Source organism: Stegostoma tigrinum, chromosome 2 (genome assembly GCF_030684315.1).
Source record: "Stegostoma tigrinum isolate sSteTig4 chromosome 2, sSteTig4.hap1, whole genome shotgun sequence".
NCBI classification, from domain to species: Eukaryota; Metazoa; Chordata; class Chondrichthyes; order Orectolobiformes; family Stegostomatidae; genus Stegostoma; species Stegostoma tigrinum.
Genome location: NC_081355.1, coordinates 53,084,815 through 53,106,153, shown reverse-complemented (window position 1 = coordinate 53,106,153; position 21,339 = coordinate 53,084,815). Strand labels below are relative to the sequence as shown.

At 40.1% G+C, this 21,339-nt stretch overlaps 1 protein-coding gene and 1 long non-coding RNA gene across 2 annotated transcripts in view; both read right to left on the bottom strand.

Moving 5' to 3' along the window:
* srd5a1 (steroid-5-alpha-reductase, alpha polypeptide 1 (3-oxo-5 alpha-steroid delta 4-dehydrogenase alpha 1)) overlaps positions 1-18,807 on the bottom strand; it is a 38,562-nt gene extending 19,755 nt beyond the window's left edge. Inside the window, exons 1-2 of the mRNA XM_048519762.2 lie at positions 17,653-18,807; positions 3,729-3,895 (exon numbers count right to left, since the gene is read on the bottom strand). Of these exons, the coding sequence (XP_048375719.1) occupies positions 3,729-3,895; positions 17,653-17,969 (484 nt within the window). The 5' untranslated portion in view covers positions 17,970-18,807. The remainder of the gene's footprint in view (positions 1-3,728; positions 3,896-17,652) is intronic.
* Positions 18,808-18,878: 71 nt separating this feature from the next.
* Positions 18,879-21,339, bottom strand: part of LOC132210897 (uncharacterized) — a 28,495-nt gene continuing 26,034 nt past the window's right edge. The window contains exon 3 of the long non-coding RNA XR_009447119.1: positions 18,879-21,076. This is a non-coding gene — a long non-coding RNA (uncharacterized LOC132210897). The remainder of the gene's footprint in view (positions 21,077-21,339) is intronic.

Sequence of the window (21,339 nt, the reverse complement as noted above, 5' to 3'; positions counted from 1 at the left end):
AATACATATCCTTCGTAAAATACACAGAGACCAAATCTGCATATAGTATTCCAGGAGCACTCAAAAGCTAGATCAAAATGCTGTTATTCTTTTACTCCAATCCCTTTCCAACAAAGGTCAATATGCTCTTGGCCTTTCTGCTGATTTGATGCACCTGAACACAAATCTCCTAAGCTCCAAGCACAAGTACATTCCAGTTCCAATGAACATCGACATTTTAAATGTCCCATGCCTCTTTAAAAAGAAAAGTTCCTTTAAAGTGACTAACCTTGCACTTTGTAACCTTACTAGAATTGAGGCTAACCTCAGGATCAATAGAAGCGAAGTTAAAGTAATTAATATTAGCAAAGAAAATGCACTGGGCCAAAATCCAAACAACTCTCCAGGAAATTATGGCCTACATCCTAGCATTTAAAAGATGACTGCACAGATACTGGGTGCACTGGTTATGGTTTTCCAAAACTGCACATCTGGAATGTTCCCAACAGATTTGGTATATGCAAATGTCACATTAATAGTAAAGGCTGTAGGGGGAGAGGTGGGCGAGCGATCAAGAGAGAATGAGAAGAGAACAACAGGACTGCATCTGACTTCAGTCACTTGGAACATGCTGGAACCAAATATTAAATAAATCTTAGAAAGTTATGATTAAAACAATTCAGCAAGATTTTAAAAGAGAGAAATCCTGTTTGATAAATTTATTCATTTGAGGATCTAACTAGTTTGTTAAAAAGAGAATCAACACGTGTCATACTCTAATTCCAAAAGGCATTTGACATGATACCACATAAGGTTAGTTCACAGGATAATGCTTTGACTTTCTTTGGTGGTGAGAGAGATTTGCATGGAAAGGGGATTGCTGAATGGATAGGAAACAAGAGACCCAATATAAGTGATATATAGGCAGATCAACGGAGAGGAAAATAAGCTGCCAGGTGAAGTATAATGTGACAACATGCAAGTTTATTTGCTTTAGTAGTAACTTTTTTGTATAAAGCTGTGAAATTTGTAAATGTTTATATTGAAATCAATTTGGCTGCATTTGTTCAAGGAGCACAAAATGTTAGCATGCAAATACAGCAAGCAATAAAAGGAAAGCAAATGGAAAGTTGGTTTTTACCATAAGTGGATCAAAGAGTTAGAGATACATAGCAGGAGACAAAAATAAGCAAGTCTTGCTACCTATGTTCAGGCTCTGGGGACATCACATTCGAATATTATGCATGTATTTGGTCTCCATATTTAAGGAAGGACATACTTCCATTGGAGGCAATAGAGTTGATGTTTACAAGTCTGGGGTCTGGGGTGAGAGACTTGTTCGATGAGTGACAGCAAGTTAGGTCTATAATCTTTACAGTTAAGAAGAATGGGGAAAAATGCACAGGAAAGTGGACATGAAGTACAGATTACACATGACCATATTGAATGGTCCAATAGATCTGATAGGATGTTTAGTCTCCTCCTACTCCTGTTTTTTTATATTTTTACATTCCATCTGCCATCTTGCTCACCTGTTTACTTAGCCTGTCTATTTCTCTTTGCAGACCGAGGTCATGACAACTTCCAAGCTCAACCACCATCTTCAGTAAACATAATTTGACTTTGAAATGAACACAGATTGTACATGATGGAGGCTCCAGAACTGTCAACTTGAAAGTGCTGTTTATTCACTGTTTTAGAGTCAGCAATAAACAGCATGGAAACAGGTCTTCAGTCCAACTCATCCATGCTGAGCCAGATATCCAAAATTTTAGTACATTTGCCAGGATTTGGCCAATATCCCTCTAAACCATTCCCATTCATATATCCATCCAGATTTCTTTTATCCCCCCCAAATGTTGTAATCGTACTAGCCTCCACTACCTCTTCTGGCAGCTCATTCCATGCACACACCACCCTCTGAGAAAATGTTGCACTTTAGGCCCCTTTTAAATCTTTCCTCTCTCACCTTAAACCTATGCCCACTAGTTTTGGACTCCCCTGAACCCTGGGGAAAAGACTTTGGCTATTCACCCTCATGATTTTGTAAACTTTTATAAACCTCTATAACCCCTCAGCCTCAGGCTCTCCAGGGAAAATAGCTCCAATCTATTCAGCCTCTCACTATATCCTTAAATCCTTGGTAAAATCATTGTAAGTGTTTTCTGAACCCTTTCAAGTTTCAAAACACCCTCCCAACAGCAGGGAGACTAGAACTGAAGGCAGTATTCCAAAAGTGGCCTAACCAACGTCCCGATCAACCGCAACATGACCTTCCAACTCCTATACTCATTGCACTGACCAATGAAGGCAAGCATGTCAAATGATGTGCTCCACAATAAAAGATAACAAAGTGTGGAGCTGGATGAACACAGCAGGCCAAGCAGCATCTCAGGAGCACAAAAGCTGATGTTTCGGGCCTAGACCCTTCAGAGCTCTGATGAAGGGTCTAGGCCCGAAACATCAGCTTTTGTGCTCCCGAGATGCTGCTTGTCCTGCTGTGTTCATCCAGCTCCACACTTATCTTGGATTCTCCAGCATCTGCAGTTCCCATTATCACTACTCCACAATTAAATATCAGTTACCCACATCATAAACTCAGTCAGGCTACACCTTCCAGTAACTGGCTTTTAGAATCAAAGAGTAGGACTCAGACATGCCAATAGACATCACTGAAGCAGACTGGAGCTGCACTTTGGAACGACACACCACAAGAGAACTGATTTGATGAGAATTGCCCTGGAAACAGACTTCCAAAAAAGCTGCACAGTGGCTCAGAAGTTAGCTCTGCTACCTCAATGCCAGGGACCCAGCTTTGATTCTGGCCTCTGGCAACTGTGTGTAGTTTGCATGTTCTCCCTGCGTCTGCAGGGATTTCTGTCTGGTGCTCCAGTTTCCTCCCACAATCCAAAGATTGGCAGGTAGGGTGGGCAAGTTGTGCTAAATTGCCCCGTAATGTCCAGGGATGTACAGGCTAGGTGGATCAGTCATAGCAGTGGTGGTGTTATGGGGATAGGGAGGGAGGATGGAGGATGGATATGGGTGGAATGCTCTTTGGAGAGCAAGTGCAAACCTAATTGGGCTGAATAGCCTTGAAGTGCAAAGTAGGGATTCTATGATTCAATTGCAATCTGTCAGGAACCCTCCAAAAACAATCTGACTCTCAGCTGGAGATCAGGACACTTCAGATATTTCTGACTTACTTCCCTTAATTGTTACCCAGGAAAGGTTGGAAGTTTAAAAGCATAATCAAATCCTCGTTAACAGTAAAAGTCATCCCCTAACGCTTCACCGATCACCCTATGACTACTCAAACTCCAATGACCACACAGTTGGATAGAATATGCTGAAGAATCCTGAGTATGCTAATGTTTTTCCTAGCAACCAATTTAAGACAACTAGTTGATCTTAATACATGGATCATCTATGCTTGCCAGAAGTAGCGGACCATCATAAGCAGGGACCTAAACTCTGTATACTAACCTTTTGCACCTTTCTGAATTACAAGGAGCTTGGGGAATCTATAGTTTATTATTGCTTTTACCGTGGCAATGCCTTGGCCAATCACAGTGAGCTTGCATAACAATCAACATCCTTTCTCCTGCAGTATATATTGTTATGAGCACTAAAAATTTGGGATTCTTGCGTACGTCTGGAGGGACAGATGACAGAAGGCTTCGCCAACTTTTTTTTCCAGCAACACTCAGGTTTTGGATGGTTTACAAACTTTCATGTCAAGTTAACATTACCTGTGAGAAAGCGTGGATCAGTTATCCAGTTTGAAGGGTAGACAGCATATTTGCTGAGGAATCTAGCCTGCAGATATCCATTAAATGCACAATATATGAAAGCTAATGCAAAAGGAATGAAGGGTGTTGCTTTTCCACCTCTGATTAAAAAGGGGAATATCAGTGACCTGTAAGTGAACAGAGAATTATTTCCGACTATGAATAATTTTCATTGCAGAACAAACTTAAAAGTAACAATAAATCTGCATAAGTAGTCTACCACAAGCATTTTCAGGCTTTCGTTATCTACTGCTGCACATTTTGTTACTTTTCATTTTGATTGTCAATATTTCACTGTTTCCTTCAGTTAGGTTTTTTTTAAAAAAGAAAATCAACTGCCTTCCCAATTTGTTCAGTTTCTTCTGCAGCAAAGGCTACTTTTGGAAAATGTAAAAATAAATTTTGGAACAAAGTTTTAAAAATAATTTGACTGAATAAAGTCATTTGTAGTTGTTCAGAAGCACACTTTCCTGACTCACTGGTCAAACCCTTTCACCAAAATTGGTTAAAAAAGTACCCTCAAGCAATTTGATTTATAAATTGAATGGGCTAATTGGTTCCTTTTCGAAAAATGGACTTGTTGGGCTAAATGGCCTGTTTCCACATTCTAGGGGTCTTATGGTATGGTTCCTAAGACACAGAGGACTGTTTTATTGTGCTTAATGCTAGTAGTACAATTTCTGATAAGGGTATATTTTTAGGCATGCACTGTCTCTCATCAAGGAGCTACATGTGCACTGCACCAGGTGAAAACATTCACAAGAGTCTGGGAATATATAGGGTGAATCGAACAAACCTTCAGCTAGTTACCTTTGACAGGAGCTGTATCACTACAGAATCTGAGGGGTTCTTCCAGTGTATTCTGCACTGATCACTGCTTGTAAAGTGCGTCCATTCAAGTATGGCTTGCACATGTCAGAAATAAGTACATCATGCAGGTCGTGATGCCACTTAGTAACATTGAGTTATTGACGAGCCAACTCTGACTTTCTCCAATTCAGTTAATACTTTATCTTCAACACTTCCAGTTGAACTTGTGTTCAGTTGCAGGAAGGATGCTACCTCCACCACCCTCCCATTCCCACTCCCACCTCCACTCATATCCTCAGAACACTTAGTGCTTGTCTGCATGGTGCAATCATGGCAGCTTCACAAACCACAACTTTTTTTGCTCTGTAGCCAGTGCCCACTGACCTGTTATTGTCATAATGCACTTCTGCAACAATTCTTAAAATTACAAAAACAACTCTTCTGTGCAGAAGACCTTTACTTTCTACCAGATTAGTGAATTGTATAATCCTACAGTCTCACCTGAAATTTGCTTTCATGTCTTAGATACCATCCAAGCATTTTATTTTGCAACACTGTAGCTGTTGCTACCTATAAGAAAGGCATCAGGAATGGTGGTGTGTTAACAGCTGGCCAAAAAGGTAACCATGAGCATGTGTGCACTTGTTACTTACGTCTTCCTTGATGGTTGTTGAAGATTGAATCTTGTTTGGAATACTCAGCAATACTGCAACATACAATCTACATACACATCGTAAGTGTAGAATTTTTGACATTGGTCCTACTCTTGACTGAAAGGGATGTTGAAATGGGGATTAACCTCTGTTAAGGCTTTGTGCAGGAAGATTCTATGTAACCTATGCAGCTCAATTGGTACATTATGGAACTCTTAATCCTAGGTCCATCATAACTTTTTATAATAATATTTTGATTTTTTAAATCAAAAAAGGTGCCCTAAAATTAAATATTACAATCAATACTCCACTTTGCACGTTAAGGCTGCCATTTCCTGATGTTTACTGACTATATATTTATCATTTGAATGTCAAAGCATGTTTTACAGTTTCTAAACAAAAGCTGGATGAGATATTGATTAATTGCTGCCCTAAAATGCATAAATTGGGTGATATCCTCAGTGTCAAGCCTTTTTTTTAAAAATACTGTCAGCTGATGCTCTCCATGATGATGCTGAGAATACAACAGAGCACTTGCAGGAAGAGCTCACCTCTTATATAAATGGACATCTCTCAAACAGTTGATTGGTTCATGATTTTAAACAAATTCACATGTTCTTCAATTTAAATAAACTGTACAAGTTGAAAATTCAACAAAAAAAAGGGAGAATACCATAAATACTTGGGGGGTCAGGCAACATCTGTTGAGTGTAACAGAGGAGCCTTCATTATTTCTCCTTTGCTACCTTTTGTCTCCAAAGTTGAACAACTTGAATGGAACAAGTTTAAATCATAACATTCAAATTTGATTAAGCAAGAACTTAATTCCACCACTTAAAGCAATGATAAAAATGACAGATGGTGTTGTCAGTGCATTATTCTACATGATTGTGCTTCACAAATTTGAGATCTACCATCATTGAGAGATTGAAAGATAACTCAAAGTCAAAACCACATGCAATCCAAGAGAGACAGGTTGATAAGTTGGATCAAAACTGATGCTGTATCAAGGGAAAAAAAAATGGTTCATGGATGTTCTCTGAAAGCTGCTTCTGATGGGCCTCCACAGGACTCACTATTGGACCCCTTACTGTTCCTAAGTTTTAATATAGCAATATTTAGACTTAAATCTAGGAGAACTAATGAGAAGTCTGCAGACAATACGAAAATGGTCACGTGGTTGTCTGCAGGAACATAAGACCAGTCAGGTGGACAGAAAAAAAGTGATGGAAGGAATTCAATCCACAAGAGTGTTTGGAATATTTTTGGAGAGGATAAACAAGCAAAGCTATGACACAATAAATGTAAAATCTGAAGTGAAGATGAACATAGGACCTTGGAATGCATGCTCACAGGGAAGGCATTTAGTGTTTAAGAAAATTTACAGAATTCTTTTCCATACTGATTATAGCCCAGCCTATAAAAGGCATGGAGATTATACAAAAAAAATTGTCCAGAATACTTGTTAGGTCAGAGCCAAAGTGTCACATACCGTTTTGGTCACTGTAATATAGAAGGAGATGCTCAATTGAGAGAAATACAGAGAACACTCTCAAGGATATTGCTATGAAAGGAGAATTCTAAAGAACAAGAAAAGATTGGTTAAGTCAGGACAATTTTCTTTGCAACAAGGGGAGACTTGGGGCTAACTAAATTAAGGTCAGTCATATAATTGTACAGGATAGAAACAGACCCTTTGGTCCAAATAGTCCATGCTAAAACATAACCCTGCAAAATAACCTAGTCCCACGTGCCTGCTCCTGATGCATATCCCTCCCAACTTTCCTATTCACGTACTTATCTATATGCCTCAAAATGTTCTCACTGTACCCACATCCACCACTTCAGGAAGTTCATTTCACACATGAACCATCCTCTAAAGAATTTTGCCCTCATGTCTTTAAAATCTCTGTCCTCTCACCTTAAAAATATACCATCTTGTCTCGAAATCCCCATCCTAGGGAAGAGAAGTGCCATTAACCCTATCTATAATCCCTCATTTTATGAGCTTGTCCCAGAGAAATAGCTCCCAATCAAGCCTTTTTTCATGACTCAGCCTTCCATAGCCAGCGGCATTCTCAAAAATCTTGAGCCTTCTGTTTTAATAATATCCTTTCTGTAATGGAGCAAGCAGAACTGGACACTATTCCAAAACAGGCTCACCAACATTCTGTACAACCTCAACATGACTTCTCAACTCATATACTCAAAGCATTGAGCAATGAAGTCAAGCATCCTAAATGCCTTTTTTACCACCCTGCCTACATGTGACAAACTTCAAAGAATTATGTACGTGAACCTTAGATTCTTCTCTATTCTATAGCACCACCCAAGGCCCTACAATTAACTGTACAAACCCTACTCTTGTTTGTTGTACCAAGATGTAATACCTCACAAAATAATCAGACGGTTAGATAGGGTGGATAGGGAGAGCCGTTTTCCTAGGATGGTGACGGCGAGCACGCGGGGTGAAAGATATAGGACAGATGTCAGAGGTAGTTTCTTTACTCAGAGTAGTAAGGGAATGGAATGCTTTGCCTACAATGGTAGTAGATTCGCCAACTTTAGATATATTTAAGCTGTCATTGGGCAATCATATGGATTTACATGGAATAGCATAGGCTAGATGGGCTTCAGATCGGTATGATAGGTCAGCACAACACTGAGGGCCAAAGGACCTGTACTGTGCTGTAATGTTCTATTTATCCAGACTGAATGGCTGAAAAAAAAAGGCAGATGGCATTGACCCATTTGATCAAGATCCCTTTGTAATCTTACAAAGCCCTCTTCACTGTCTACTATGCCACTAAATTTGAAGTTGTCTGCAAACTTACCAATCATGCCTTCTATATTCTCATCCAAATCATTTATATAAATTAAAACAAAAATATTCAGAACCAATCCCCCGCAGAACACTGCTGGTGACAGGCCTCCAGTCTGAAAAAATATCCTCCACCATTTTCTGTCTCCTACTGCTAAGGCAATTATGTATCCAATTGGCAATTTCACTGAATCAAGTAGCCCAACATTACTAATTAATCTACCATGTGAAGCCTTGTCAAAAGTCTTACTAAAATTCAAGTAAATAACATCTACTGCTCTGCCCTCAATTTTGGTAATTTCATCAAAAAGCTCAAGTTTGACAGACATGATTCTCCTCGTACAAAATCGTGTTGACCATCCATAATCAAATTTTGACTTTCCAAAATGCCCATAAATCCTCAAAAAAATTCAAAAAACCTACCCACAACCAAAGTCAGACTCATAGGTCTATTTTTCCCGGTTTCTCCTTACATCCTTTCTTAAACAGAATGGTACAGTATTAGCCATCCTCCAGTCATCAAGCACCTCACCTATAGTTACACAAATATTTCTGCAAGGGGTCTCGCAGCGTTCAGGGATAATATTAGATCAGGTCCCAGAGATCTATCCATTTTTACATTCTCTAAGATCTGTTAAACATCTCCTCTGTAAGGTGAACTGTTTTCAATACATCAAAATTCATCTGCATTTTCTAGCCTCAATTTCTTTCTCCACAGTGAAACTGAAAATATTCATCTAGTATCTCTCCCATCTCTTTGGGTTCAACATAAGACAACCTCCTAGTAAAGGGCCCTACCCTCTCGCTCTTTAAAGTATTTGTAAAATCTCTTGGGATTATTCTTAATCCCACGTGCCAATGCAATTTTATAACCCCTCTTTGCCTTCCTGATTTCTTTCTTCACAATGACCCTATTTAGGTTTTGACTTTGAGCTATTTGACAACATCTTCTGTCAGTTTTATCACTTCAAGTGGTGGAAGCAAGTTCTTGCTTTGTTGAATTTATGTTACGATTTTAACTTGTTCCATCCAAAAGAGCCCAGAGGCATTCTGTTCCTTCTACTTCAAATTCCTTCACCCATCCCCCTCCCTCAGTACAAGATCTCCCTCAATGGAACTAGCAAAATCTTCCTGCTAAGGTATTTGCCTTTTTCTAGTTCAAGTTTAACCCATTCTTTTTGAACAGGTCTTTTCTGTCTCAAAAAAAGAGGAGATTCCTGTATATCCAAAAACTTGAATCACTGAACAATACACTACTCTTCAGCCATTGATTTACTTCCTTTATCCTTTTGCTCCTCACCTCATTCAAGTTTGGCACTTACGATTTTTAAGGTTCAATTTTTAAAATCTATCTAACCTCAAAATTCCCTCTAAAACTTAGATCTTTTTTCCTAAAAATGTTATTCCTACCAACGTATACAATAATTTCCAGGTTCTCAATCTCACCTTTAACATGCTTGAAACTCAGACATCCTTAATCCTAGCACTATGAAAGCAAAATAACATTCCAAAAATTTTAGATTCACTGCTACAGAATCTCCTGTCAAGCCCTGGCAGGACAGTCCCCATAACAATAGTTCTATTACATTTGGTCAAACACTGCCCAGCATTAGAATTGTTCCCAGTGTCCAATAACTGACTGTCCCTTCTATTTTCTGTGGAGAGACTACCCCCTTCAACAGTACCAAAAACTCCTTTGAAGGAGGAATAGCCAACAGGGGCTTGGACTATCTTCCTACCTTTCTTGACAGTCACCCTTTTATTTGACTGATCCTGATGTGTTATCACTTCTAGAAATCGACTTGCCATCTCACCCTGACCTCTTACGTGCCCTAAATTACATTTAACCAAAAAAACTTTAAATGACAACTTATAAAATGAGCTAAATTATCTTTGAGATATTGTATTGTGATTCTCTTCACCAACTCACTCACAAGCACTCCATGTTTACTATAAAGCATTTCCATTCATTCATTCACTAAATGGTGTTAAAGCAAATTAAGCATCCCGTCCAACCAATTACTGTAATGCTCACCATCCTGTCTCCATAATCTTTCCATAGTTTTGAGTGAGTTATCATATTAATTAGCCTTAGCAACCATCCCTTGGAACCAGAGTAGGTTGCAGAACAGTTTCCTCCACTCCTATATACTTTTTAACATAAAAGTCTTAACAGGGCTGTTACCCCTTTCAGAAACTTACTATCAAAACATCACTTCTGTGAAACTGCATGAACTATCAAAACTGGCAATAGTAAAATGAAATCTTATGCCCCAGCTGCAGGAGATCAGTTGATATTGCCTATGCTTTTATTTAGATGTATAATTTCACTTCAGATCACATGGGTCCAGTATTTTCACTAACATTGCCAACTTTAAAGACAACAGGACGAACACCTCTCAATTATGCGAGTTCAGACCAGACAGACATTCTAATCCTATCAAGAGTAGCAGCCAACATTTAACACTTAAACCAACTCCTACTTCCCCAGGACAGGTGTCACACAAACTTGGGTACAATAGATACAACGTGACATCATAATGCTAAAATTTTAATGTAAGTAAAAAAATAAATAAAAAGAGGCTGCTGTAAAACTGCCACTGCAGATGCTCAATAAAGAGCCTATTTTCGCCACTCACCAATCTTGGTCATTATTGACCACATTCTCACACCTTTCATTATTTTATGCAGGTAACGTTAAAATGCAAAACAAATTTCAAAACACAAGAGTCATGAGCTGTACAGTACAGAAACAGACCTCTGTCCAACTGGTCCATGTTGACCAGATATCCTAAATAAATCTAGTCCCATTTGCTACACTTGGCCCATATCCCTCTAAACCCTTCCTATTCACATACCCATCCAAACGCCTTTTAAATGTTATAATTGTACCAGCCTCCACCACTTCCTCTGGCAGCTCATTCTATACATGAGCATCTTCTGCATGCAAACTCTGTCCCTTAGATCCCTTTTAAATCTTGCTCCTTTCACCATAAAATCTATTCCCACGAGTTCTCCCCGAACCCTGGGGAAAAGGCATTGGCTATTCACTGTATCCATTCCCTGCATGATTTTTTTAAACATCTATAAAAGGTCACCACTCAAACTCTGACACATCAGGGAAAATAGCTGCAGCCCATTCAGCCTCTCCTTATAGATTAAATGCTCCAATCCTGGCAACATCCTTATAAATCTTTTCTGAACTCTTTCAGGTTTCATAATGTCCCTCCTATAGCAGGGAGACCAGAATTGCACATACTATTCCAAAACTGCCCTAACCAATATCCTGTACAGCTGCAAAATGTCATCCCAACTCCTATACTCCATGCACTGACCAATAAAGACAAGCATGCCAAATGCTTTCTTCACTACCCTGTCTACTGGTGACTCCACTTTCAAGGAACTGAGCCTGCATTCCAAGTTGGCTTTGTTCAGCAACACTCCCCAGGACCTTACCATTAAAGGTACAAGTCCTGCTTTGATTTGCCTTTCTAAAATGCAGCATCTCACATTTACCTAAATTAAACTCCATCTGCCATTCCTTGGCCCATTGGCCCATCTAATCAAAGTCCATTGCAAACAGAGGTAATCATCTTCTCTGTCCATGAGACCTTCAATTCTGGTGTCACTTCCACACTTAATAACCATACCCATGTTCACCTCCAAATCAGTTTATATAAATAACAAATGCAGTGGACCCATTACCAATCCTTGTGGCACACCACTGGTCACAGGTCTCCTGTCTGAAAAGCAATCTTCTACCACCACCCTCTGTCTTCTATCTTTGAGCCAATTCTGTTTCCAAATGGCTAGTTCTCCCTGTATTCAATGTGATCTGACTTTGCTAACCAGTTTACCATGAGGAATCATGTCAAATGTCTTACTGAAGTCTATGCAAACCACGTCCACATTTCTGCCTTCAGCAATCCTCTGTTACTTCAAGAAAACTCAGTCCAGTTAGTGAGACACCATTTCCCATGCACAAAGCCGTGTTGACTATCCCTAATCAGTTCTTCCCTTTCCTACTATATGTAAATCCTATACCTAAGGATTCTCTCCAGCAACATGCCCACCTCTGACATCAGGCTCATGGTTCCCTGGCTTTTCCTTACTATGTTTCTTAAATAGTGGCACCACGTTAGCCAGTCTTCTAGCACCTCATCTTTGGCTGTCAGTGATACAAACATCTTGGCAAGGGGCCCAGCGAACAGTTCCCTAACTTCCCACAAAGTTCTAGGTTACACATGATCAGGTCCCAGGGATTTATCCACCTTCATTCATTTTAATATGTCCAGTACCACCTCCTCTAATGTGGACATTATTCAAGACGCTCTATATCTTCAATATCCTTCTCCACAGTAAACACTGATGCAAAATACTCATTCAGTATCTCCCCCATCTCCTGAAGTTCCTCACATCAGTAACCTTGCTGATATTTAATGGGCCCTATTTGCTCCCTAATTATCCCTTTGTCCTTAAGGAGAATCTAAAGTGATTCTACAAATGCAATTACTTTATTTGCCCAAGTCATCTCAACTCCTTTTTGTCCACTTGATTTCCCTCTTAAGTATACTCCTACTACCTTTACACCCTTCTAGGGTGTCACTCAATCCCTGCTGTCTATACCTGACATATGCTTCTTTCTTTTTCTTGACTGAAACCTCAATTTCTCTTGTTATCCAGCATTCCCGAGACCTACCAGCCTTGCCCTTCACTTTAACACAAATATACTGTCTCTGGATTTTAGTTCTCATTTTTCAAGGCATCCTTTACCTGCAAACTTCAACCCCCAATCAACTTTATAAATCTAAAATAAAATCAACCACTGATCTGATTAACTGAATAAAATGACTCCTCTTCAATGAGTTCTTCGAAGAAACAAACTTCTGCAGAGCTGACCGCATACAGGACTCCCCAAAATGAAAACAAAACCACTTATATTAAGGAAAGCTGTTTGGCTTTTCAAACAAAATACCTGTTGCAATGTTAAAAACAAATTCTCTTTAAAACATAGGTTTTTAAGCTTCTAAATTTAGAATGGAAAAACTTCAGCCATTCTCCAAAGTCCTCTGGAAAACTCACTAAGAAAGTCCCATTTAAAAAATCACAATGCACTCCCCTTAATGTATATAGAACTTCTGTGCTTCTAAAATGTAGATTAAAAAATTTTAATCACTGTAGGCTCATAAAACGTATGTTAGAAAAAGTCTGTTGGGGTGGGGAAGAAAACCAAAGAAGGAAAAACACAAAAATCAGTTTTTTTTGCTTTTTTTGATGTTAATAAAACAAAACAAGTAAAAGTCTTATATTAAAAGAAACATATTCTGAGGGGACTAGTGGAGGATTTGTAGTTGTAAGCAGAGAGGTCAACAACCAGGGAGAATATACTTAAGGCAAGTGCTCGAAGGGTTAACAAGTGGAGGAGTCTGGAGCTCAGTTAAATGGGTAATCAGAATTAAATGTAATAAGGATCTCTAAGGATCTAGAGCTAGAATACAAGATTAAGTTGATGAAGGGATGCAGGTACATAGTTCCATTTGAAGTGGTGTCACAGGTAGACGCATGGTGAAGCATGCTTGCCTTCAGTCAGAACACCGAGTATAGGAGATGGAATTTCAGGTTGTAGCTGTACAAGATACTACTAAGGCCACATTTGGAGCACTGTAGACAATTCTGGTCACTCTACTATAGGAAGAATGTTATTAAACTGGAAAAGAGTGCAAAAAATATTTACAAAAGGTGTGACCAAAACTGGAAGGAGGGGTTGCATAGGCTAGGACTCCCCATTCCCCATTTTCCCCCCTCCAACCTCCCCCCACTCCCTGAGAGGTGACCGCATAGACAGACATTGTCAAAGTTACGAGGGGCATGGATAAAGGTGAATAGCCAAGATTTTCTCCCCACAGTAAGGGAGTCCAAAACTAGAGGGTATACATTTAAGAGTGGAGAAGGGAAAGATTTAAAGGGTACCTGAGAGACAACTTTTTCCACACGGAGGGTGGTGCATATATGAAGTGAGCTGCCAGAGAAAGTGGTAGAGTTGGGTACCCTTATAATATTTAAAAGGCATTGGACAGTTACATGCATGGGAAAGGTTTGAGAGAGATCTGGGCCAACGCATGAAAATGTGACTAGTTCAGTTTAAGAAATCTGGTTGGCATACACTAGTTGGGCCACGTTTGCATGTTGTGTGACTCTATGATTCTAAGCCTAATAGCCAACTTAGGCACAAGGGACTGCGTGACCTCGTTCAGAGCTACAAATTTTTCATTGTTTCTAAGTGACTACATATTTGGTGATGATTTCATGAAGGAAATTGATGAAACGTGACAAGCAACATTTCAGATCAAGCTGCAATTTCCATGTTAACTTTCCTTTTGGATGAATACTGAAATTACAACTATGTAATAGTGAAAAATGTAATATTTGTTGCAATGGGTCAAAGCTATGACAGTAATTTCTAAACGATTCTGCAAAGGGAACAGTCAATTGGTGCAAAATCTGCTAGTAAAATACAAAGTAGTGACATTAGTGGCTAAAGACTCTGCCTTTAACTCCTTGTTCTAGTGGCCCAAAAAAATGATGAAACAGTGCAGCTCATGGTGAGTGTGTACTAGAATGTTTTTCTTCTTGAAATTGGTTAATTTTTCTTAGAAGTGTGAATTGATAGTGACACAGTGAGGACAAGGTGCCAGACTTCTTGATGAACACTGGGTTCGTTGATCTATTTTCTTAATCACCGAAATTCAAGCGTAGATAAAGAAACAGAGCAAACTGCAAAGAGGGAAACATTGCAAATTAGTAACAAACTTAGAAACATAAAGGATAAGTATTTAAAACATTAAAAGGACACTTTTACAAATGTAGGACCAATTTGCTACCTGTAGGATTGAGACACCAATTTAATGTGTTCTCTCTTCAAGTCTCCAAGATTGTAGTGATGCAGGAACATAAATTATATCTTTGGAAAGCTGTGAAGTGGTAGACTACATATGCACGGCAAGAATAATTTGCATTTACGGAGCAAAGTCAGCAATGTCTTGGCACTCATTGCCATATTAATACTGATCTGCTGTTTGTGTGAAGACAGCAGCAAGACATCATTTGGCACTAGTTGGACAACTTCTATATGCAGATGATTGTGGCCTGCCACCATGTAAAAGGAGATATTCACACAATGGCAAATAAATTCTTGACAGCTACCAAACTTTTTGGCTCCAACTCAGCATCTCCAAAGCCGAGCTACTGCTTACTGTACCAGGCACAAGCTCTAAAGCACCAATCTCTGAAGGCTCCAGTCTCATACCTTGGTAGCATGTTTCGTAGGGATATTACTCTTGATGAAGATATCTGTGCACACCTCCAGAAAATTAATGTCACCTAAACCCCACTCCATGATCACGCTTAGAAGCAGCATGACAGTAAACTGAAGATTAAAACCAAAAACTCTACCAAACCATTGATAGAGACAGCAGGAACTGCAGATGCTGGAGAATCTGACATAACAAGGTGTAGAGCTGGATGAACACAGCAGGCCAAGCAGCAGAGGAGCAGGAAAGCTGACAATTCGGCCTAGACCCTTCTTCAGAAATGAAATGAAGGGTCAAGGCCCAAAACGTCAGCTTTCCTGCTCCGCCTGCTGTGTTCATCCACCTCTCTATCAAACCATTACCTACTGAACAGCACAGATTCATACATCTGCTACTAGTGCCACATCAAAAAGGTCTGAAATGTTTCCACTAAAAAGAGGCCCAATGCCCTTCATGAGAATTTGATGACAGGTTTTTGTAATCATCCTGGGTTCAAAAGATTAGACAGCACCCTCAAGAAAATTTAACTAAAAAGAGAAAACCACGTCTCCTGCATTGATGACAACAGAACCTTCAAGCTGTAGATCTTGCTAAGGGAATGAAACAAAATTAGAAGTGTTTTGCTATAGTCAGTATTGGTAAGACATTTAGTGCACTGCATGCAATTATGGCTTCCTTACTTAAAATTATATTGCATTTTAATTAGTTTAAAGAAGGTTCACTCAACTGACTCCTCAGATAAGAGGTTATCCTATGAGGAAAGGTTGGATACATTGAATCCAAATCCATTGGAGTTTAGAAGAATGAAAAATAATCTGTTAAAATGCACAAGATCCTGAAGGAACTTGACAGGTGGATGCTGAAAGAATGTTTCCATTTATGGTGAGTACACAACAAGGTGATCAAGTATGAAAACAAAGGGGAATCTCCATTTAAAATGGAGATGGTAGCTGTTCTTTTCCTCAGAGGTCCTGAGTCTGTTGAACTCTCTCCCAGATAGAACAATGAAATAATTTTACAAGTAGAAGTAGATAGATCCTTCACTGAAGGAGGGAAGTAAAGGTTATTAGGGGTTATGCAAGAAAGTAGAATTAGGCCCACAGTTGGTTTAGCCATGAACTTATTGAATTGTACAGTGTACAGGGTCTAATGCCTGCTCCTGCTCCTAATCCATATTGTTTGAGGGGAAAACAACTTGGAGCTCAGTACAAAATGATACAAAGACACTCTTAAAAACCCTCCTAAAGTTCCACAGTATAAACTTCTCTTAGAAAAACACTGCAAAAAAAAACTGGGCCTTGTGGAAGAAAACATGCTGAACTAGTTTCGAGGATCATCTAGAAAGATTCACAATATCCAATATGACCAGGCAACGAACAGAGATGACACAGCTGAAACAGACCCCCCCCCCACCACCACTTCACTCCATCACCACCACCACCCAAATACCAAACAGTAACAACATGAGCTGCTAGTTTTGTGATTATCCATGCCAATTTCACAAACACCTCGGGCACAAAAGGACTCAATAGTCAAATCAAATAATTTTCAATTTGGGCATATTGAACAATGAGAAGTCAATCATCAGCAAGCAACCGTGAAAATCACCCACCAATTCATAGTGAACTGTGACTTGCTAGTTCTTTCAAAACTAGCTGTATCTTTTTAATAGTCTAAACAATGTACATATGAAGCTCACCAATATCTTCCCACCAGTGAGCCATAAAAAAAAAAGAGTACTACAGCACACAGAAATGTTATTAATCAATTGGATCTGTAGGTGTAATGACAGTGAAACTGGCAGGGTTCACTATCATTCCAACTACAAAACTGACAGAAATTTCCACAAACTTATATTGTTAAAATAGAAGTCTTCTGAAATCCCTTAAATTGATGAATTTCCATTTTAATGCTGTAGTCTCAATACAGAAGAGTGCCGGTTTTGGACTGGGTGGACAAAGGCAAGAAATCACATGACACCAGGTTATAGTCAAAACAGGTTTATTTGAAAACACAAGCTTTCGGAGTGTAGCCCCTTCATCAAGTGAAGTGATAACGAAACACACAGAATTTATAAATAAGATGATCAAAGGGTCACATAACTAATGAGAATTACTATAACACAGATTACTAAACCTGGCTTTGCTGGGGCTTTAGGATCACTTTGCACCTCAATGCAACACGAAAAATGTTATTACCCCTTCTCTCTCTCTTTTCACCCCTCACCACCCCCCCCCCCCCCCCCACCGTTTTCGTGGGGATGATTGGGTTACGAAGCCTGTAACGCTTACCGGTGGATATAATGGCCGATGAACATGCCCAACAGCAGGCGATTGGGAAGCGGCAAAGGTTTAATATCAGTGCTGAAACACACTAGATAGAGTGGTACTATCAGAGACGGCAGCTCCTGGATGAACCAGGCAATCTTCACGTTGACTGGAAAGCCGAACTTGCTGCAAGCATACCTCCCGTACGGCAAATCGATGAACTTCAAGACCACGAAGACACCGGCTCCCAGCAGGACCATGAACCAGGAGAGCGATTCCAGCAACAATTCACTATCATTACCCACACCCAAAACAAATAGAGGCATTGAACGCCACAACATAATGAAAAACTACCGATAAATGGCAAGCCTTCCTTCTTATTTACACAGACGACAAGTCCACTGCCAAACCAGAAATTTCAACAACGAAAAGCTTGGTGAGAGTGGGTTAATATGTCGTGACTGCGTTCCTTGCTTTAAGAGAGATTGCGGCTGATTTGATAATAACCAATCAGAAGCGACGTCACTTCAGGAGATTGTCACACTAATTCACCAGAGCTCGATAAAAGCAGCGAATACCAGCAGAGCTGTGTTCTCAGCCTCTTTATATAAATGCCTTTAAAAGGAAATCCTTTTCGCTTATTGTAATACTGCACTGAGCTCGCTGGGGGCGGTTACACGGAAATGAAATGTTTTTGCAATTTCCCCCCAAAGTAAGGCTATTATGATACACCTCAGGTCCCAGTTGTGTGTCATTACACACTTCAACAGGTTTGTTACCAACATAGAAAGCTGACAGATACGTTTGGTGACATCCTCTCTGATGAAGGGTCTAGGCCCGAAACGTCAGCTTTTGTGCTCCTGAGATGCTGCTTGGCCTGCTGTGTTCATCCAGCCTCACATTTTATTACGTTTGGTGACAACTTGTGTTTGAGGCTGTGTCTATGAAGTCCTTTTGGTGTCATAAAATAATCAAACACTGATGTTGACTCACATAAGGAACTAAAGCAAAAGATAGACGTGGGGAGTGGTTTCATGTTTTATTTTGAGAAAATTTGTAGCTTGGGCTGTGGATGAGGCTGTAAACTTGCTTGTGGAACTGATGTGTTTGATTGCAGATGTTTCATCAGCCTGCTAGGTAACATTATCAGTGCGCCTGGGGTAATGTGTTGGTGTTCTGTCCCACTTGTTATTTGTTTGCCTTGGTTTGCTGGGGTGGTTGGCATTACTTCCAGTTTTGTTTTTTAGTGGTTTGTATATCGGGTCCAGTTCCGTGTGCTTGTTGATGGAGTTCCAGTTAGAATGCCAGGCCTCCAGGAATTCTCTTATGTCTCTGTTTGGCTTGTGCTATTATGGGTGTGTTGTCCCAGTCAAATTCATGACCTTTGTCCATGTGTATTGAGACCAGTGAGGATTGGTCATGTCTTTGGTGGCTAGTTGGTGTTTGTGTATCCTTATTGTAAGTCTTCTTCTAGTTTGACCTATGTAATGTTTCTCCCAGTCCTTTGATGGTATTTTGTATATTACATGAGTTTTATTGGTTGTGGGTATAGGATCTTGTATGTTTATCAGTAGCTGTTGCAGGGTGTTTGTTGGTTTGTGGATACCCTGATACCTAGGGAAAACTTTAACACACCACCCTGTTCCCTGGCCAACATCTAGGTCTCTGGCTTGTTGCAGTGTCCCAGCAAAGCTCAACACAAGCTGGAAGAACACCACTCATTTTCTGCTTGGGAACCCTACAGCCCTCCAGACTCAGTATTAAGTTCAATAATTTTAGTGCCTCCCATGTCCTAGCCCCCCTACCCCACACACAAGTCTTGTTATTACACAGCCTGCCATTACATACTACTTATTGTCAATCACTAACAGTCCCCATTAACAACTCACCCTCCTAGCCAGATTGTTATCAACTCCTTTGTCTGTCCAACTGCTCTTCTCGCTCTATCCTATCACTTACTCCCGATCTCGTCCTTCTCCCTATTTTCTGCATATAAACTGACATTTACCCAGCTATCACCAGTTCTGAGGAAGGGTCACCAGACCTGAAATGTTAACTTTTCTTTTTCTTCACAGATGCTGCCAGACCTGCAGAGCATCTCTAGCAACTTCTGTTTTTGTTCCTGATACCTAGGGGGTCTGAATAATTTTGTGGTGATCTCTGATATGTCTAGTGTGTCTGGCTGTGTTGTGTTTTCTTGCTGTCTGTCACGGAGGTAACGGCAGATTGTGCTTCTTGGGTATCTATTCTTTTCCAAAACCCTGTATAAGTGCTGCTGTTCTGCTTTGCTACAGTGTATTGTGGCCTGTTTGAATAATGTTCTGATGATTTTTTATTTATGGGTGTTGGGGTGATTGCTGGATAATTAAGTATCTGGTCCGTATGTGTGGCCTTTCTGTATCCAACTGGAACTCCATCAACCAACACAATGAACTGGACCCGATATACAAGCCACCATAAAACAAAAGCGGAAGTGATGCCAACCACCCTTGCAAGTTGAGACACGCAAATAACAAGTGGAACAGAACACCAACACTTCACCAGAGACACTGACGATGTTGCCTTGCAGGGTGACAAAACGAAACTGAACACACTGGCTTGGCAAGCAAGTCTACAGCTCCACAGGGAGTGGTTTATGAATTGAATCGATTCTTAGGACCAGTATTTGAAGGCATGGCCACCAATGATGGAGCCACTACTCTCCAACATACTCAATGTTCCATAATGAGAGGGTCACAGACACCTTGGAAGGTTGTATACCTTAAAGAGATTACAGAGCAAGGGAAGAGCAGCGCAGTGGAGGGTTGTGGAAACAAGTTTGAATTTAAAATAAAGGCCTTGCTTTATTAGGAGCCAGTGTAGATCAGCAATCACAGATGATGGGTTTGCAGGATTTGCAACAAGCAGAGTTAAAAAGCGTCTACTCTCCAGTACAGCTGCCCAGGTCCTACCACAGTTTTAAGGCCCCGAGACCTTTTAACTCTCATCCATTCAAACAAATCCAACCCCCGTGTTTCCCCGTTCTCCCAAGTCATCTCCATGTCTTAGAATTGATTGTCTTAGAATCCCTACAATGTGGAAACGGGCCCTTCAGCCCAACAAGTCCACACCGATCCTCAGAGCATCCCACCCATTTTCCATTCCCATGTAATGGACCTAATCTACACATCCCAAAACACTGTGGGCAATTTAGCATAGCCAATCCATTTAGCCTGCACATCTTTGGACTGTGGGAGGAAACTGGCGCACCTGGAGGAAATCAATGCCGACACGTGGAGAATGTGCAAACTCCACACAGACAGCTGCCCGAGGCTGGAATCGAGGCCGGGTCCCTGGTGCTGTGAGACTGCAGTGCTAACCACTGAGCCATTGTCTTGATTCTCTTTACCACCTCATGCCTTCAGGTGCCTTCTGTAGCCATTCATCAAACATGCATTGTGTGTGGCCTCTGGAGAAATGCAAGAACAATGTGGATTGTTTTAAAATCACTTGGAAACAAATAAATGTCTTACAATCTAACCGAACAGTGAATTCAAATGTACTATGATTGACATTGGAAAGAAAATAAAACCATTCCAGTGCAACAAAAATAATCAGTTAAGTGCTTACAAGTCATGTCAACAAACAAGAAACATCATCAAAGCCATATTCTTTTATTAAAGCCTTGTAAGAATGGCTCTTAGATAAACAGGTCATTTAATGAGGTGTTAG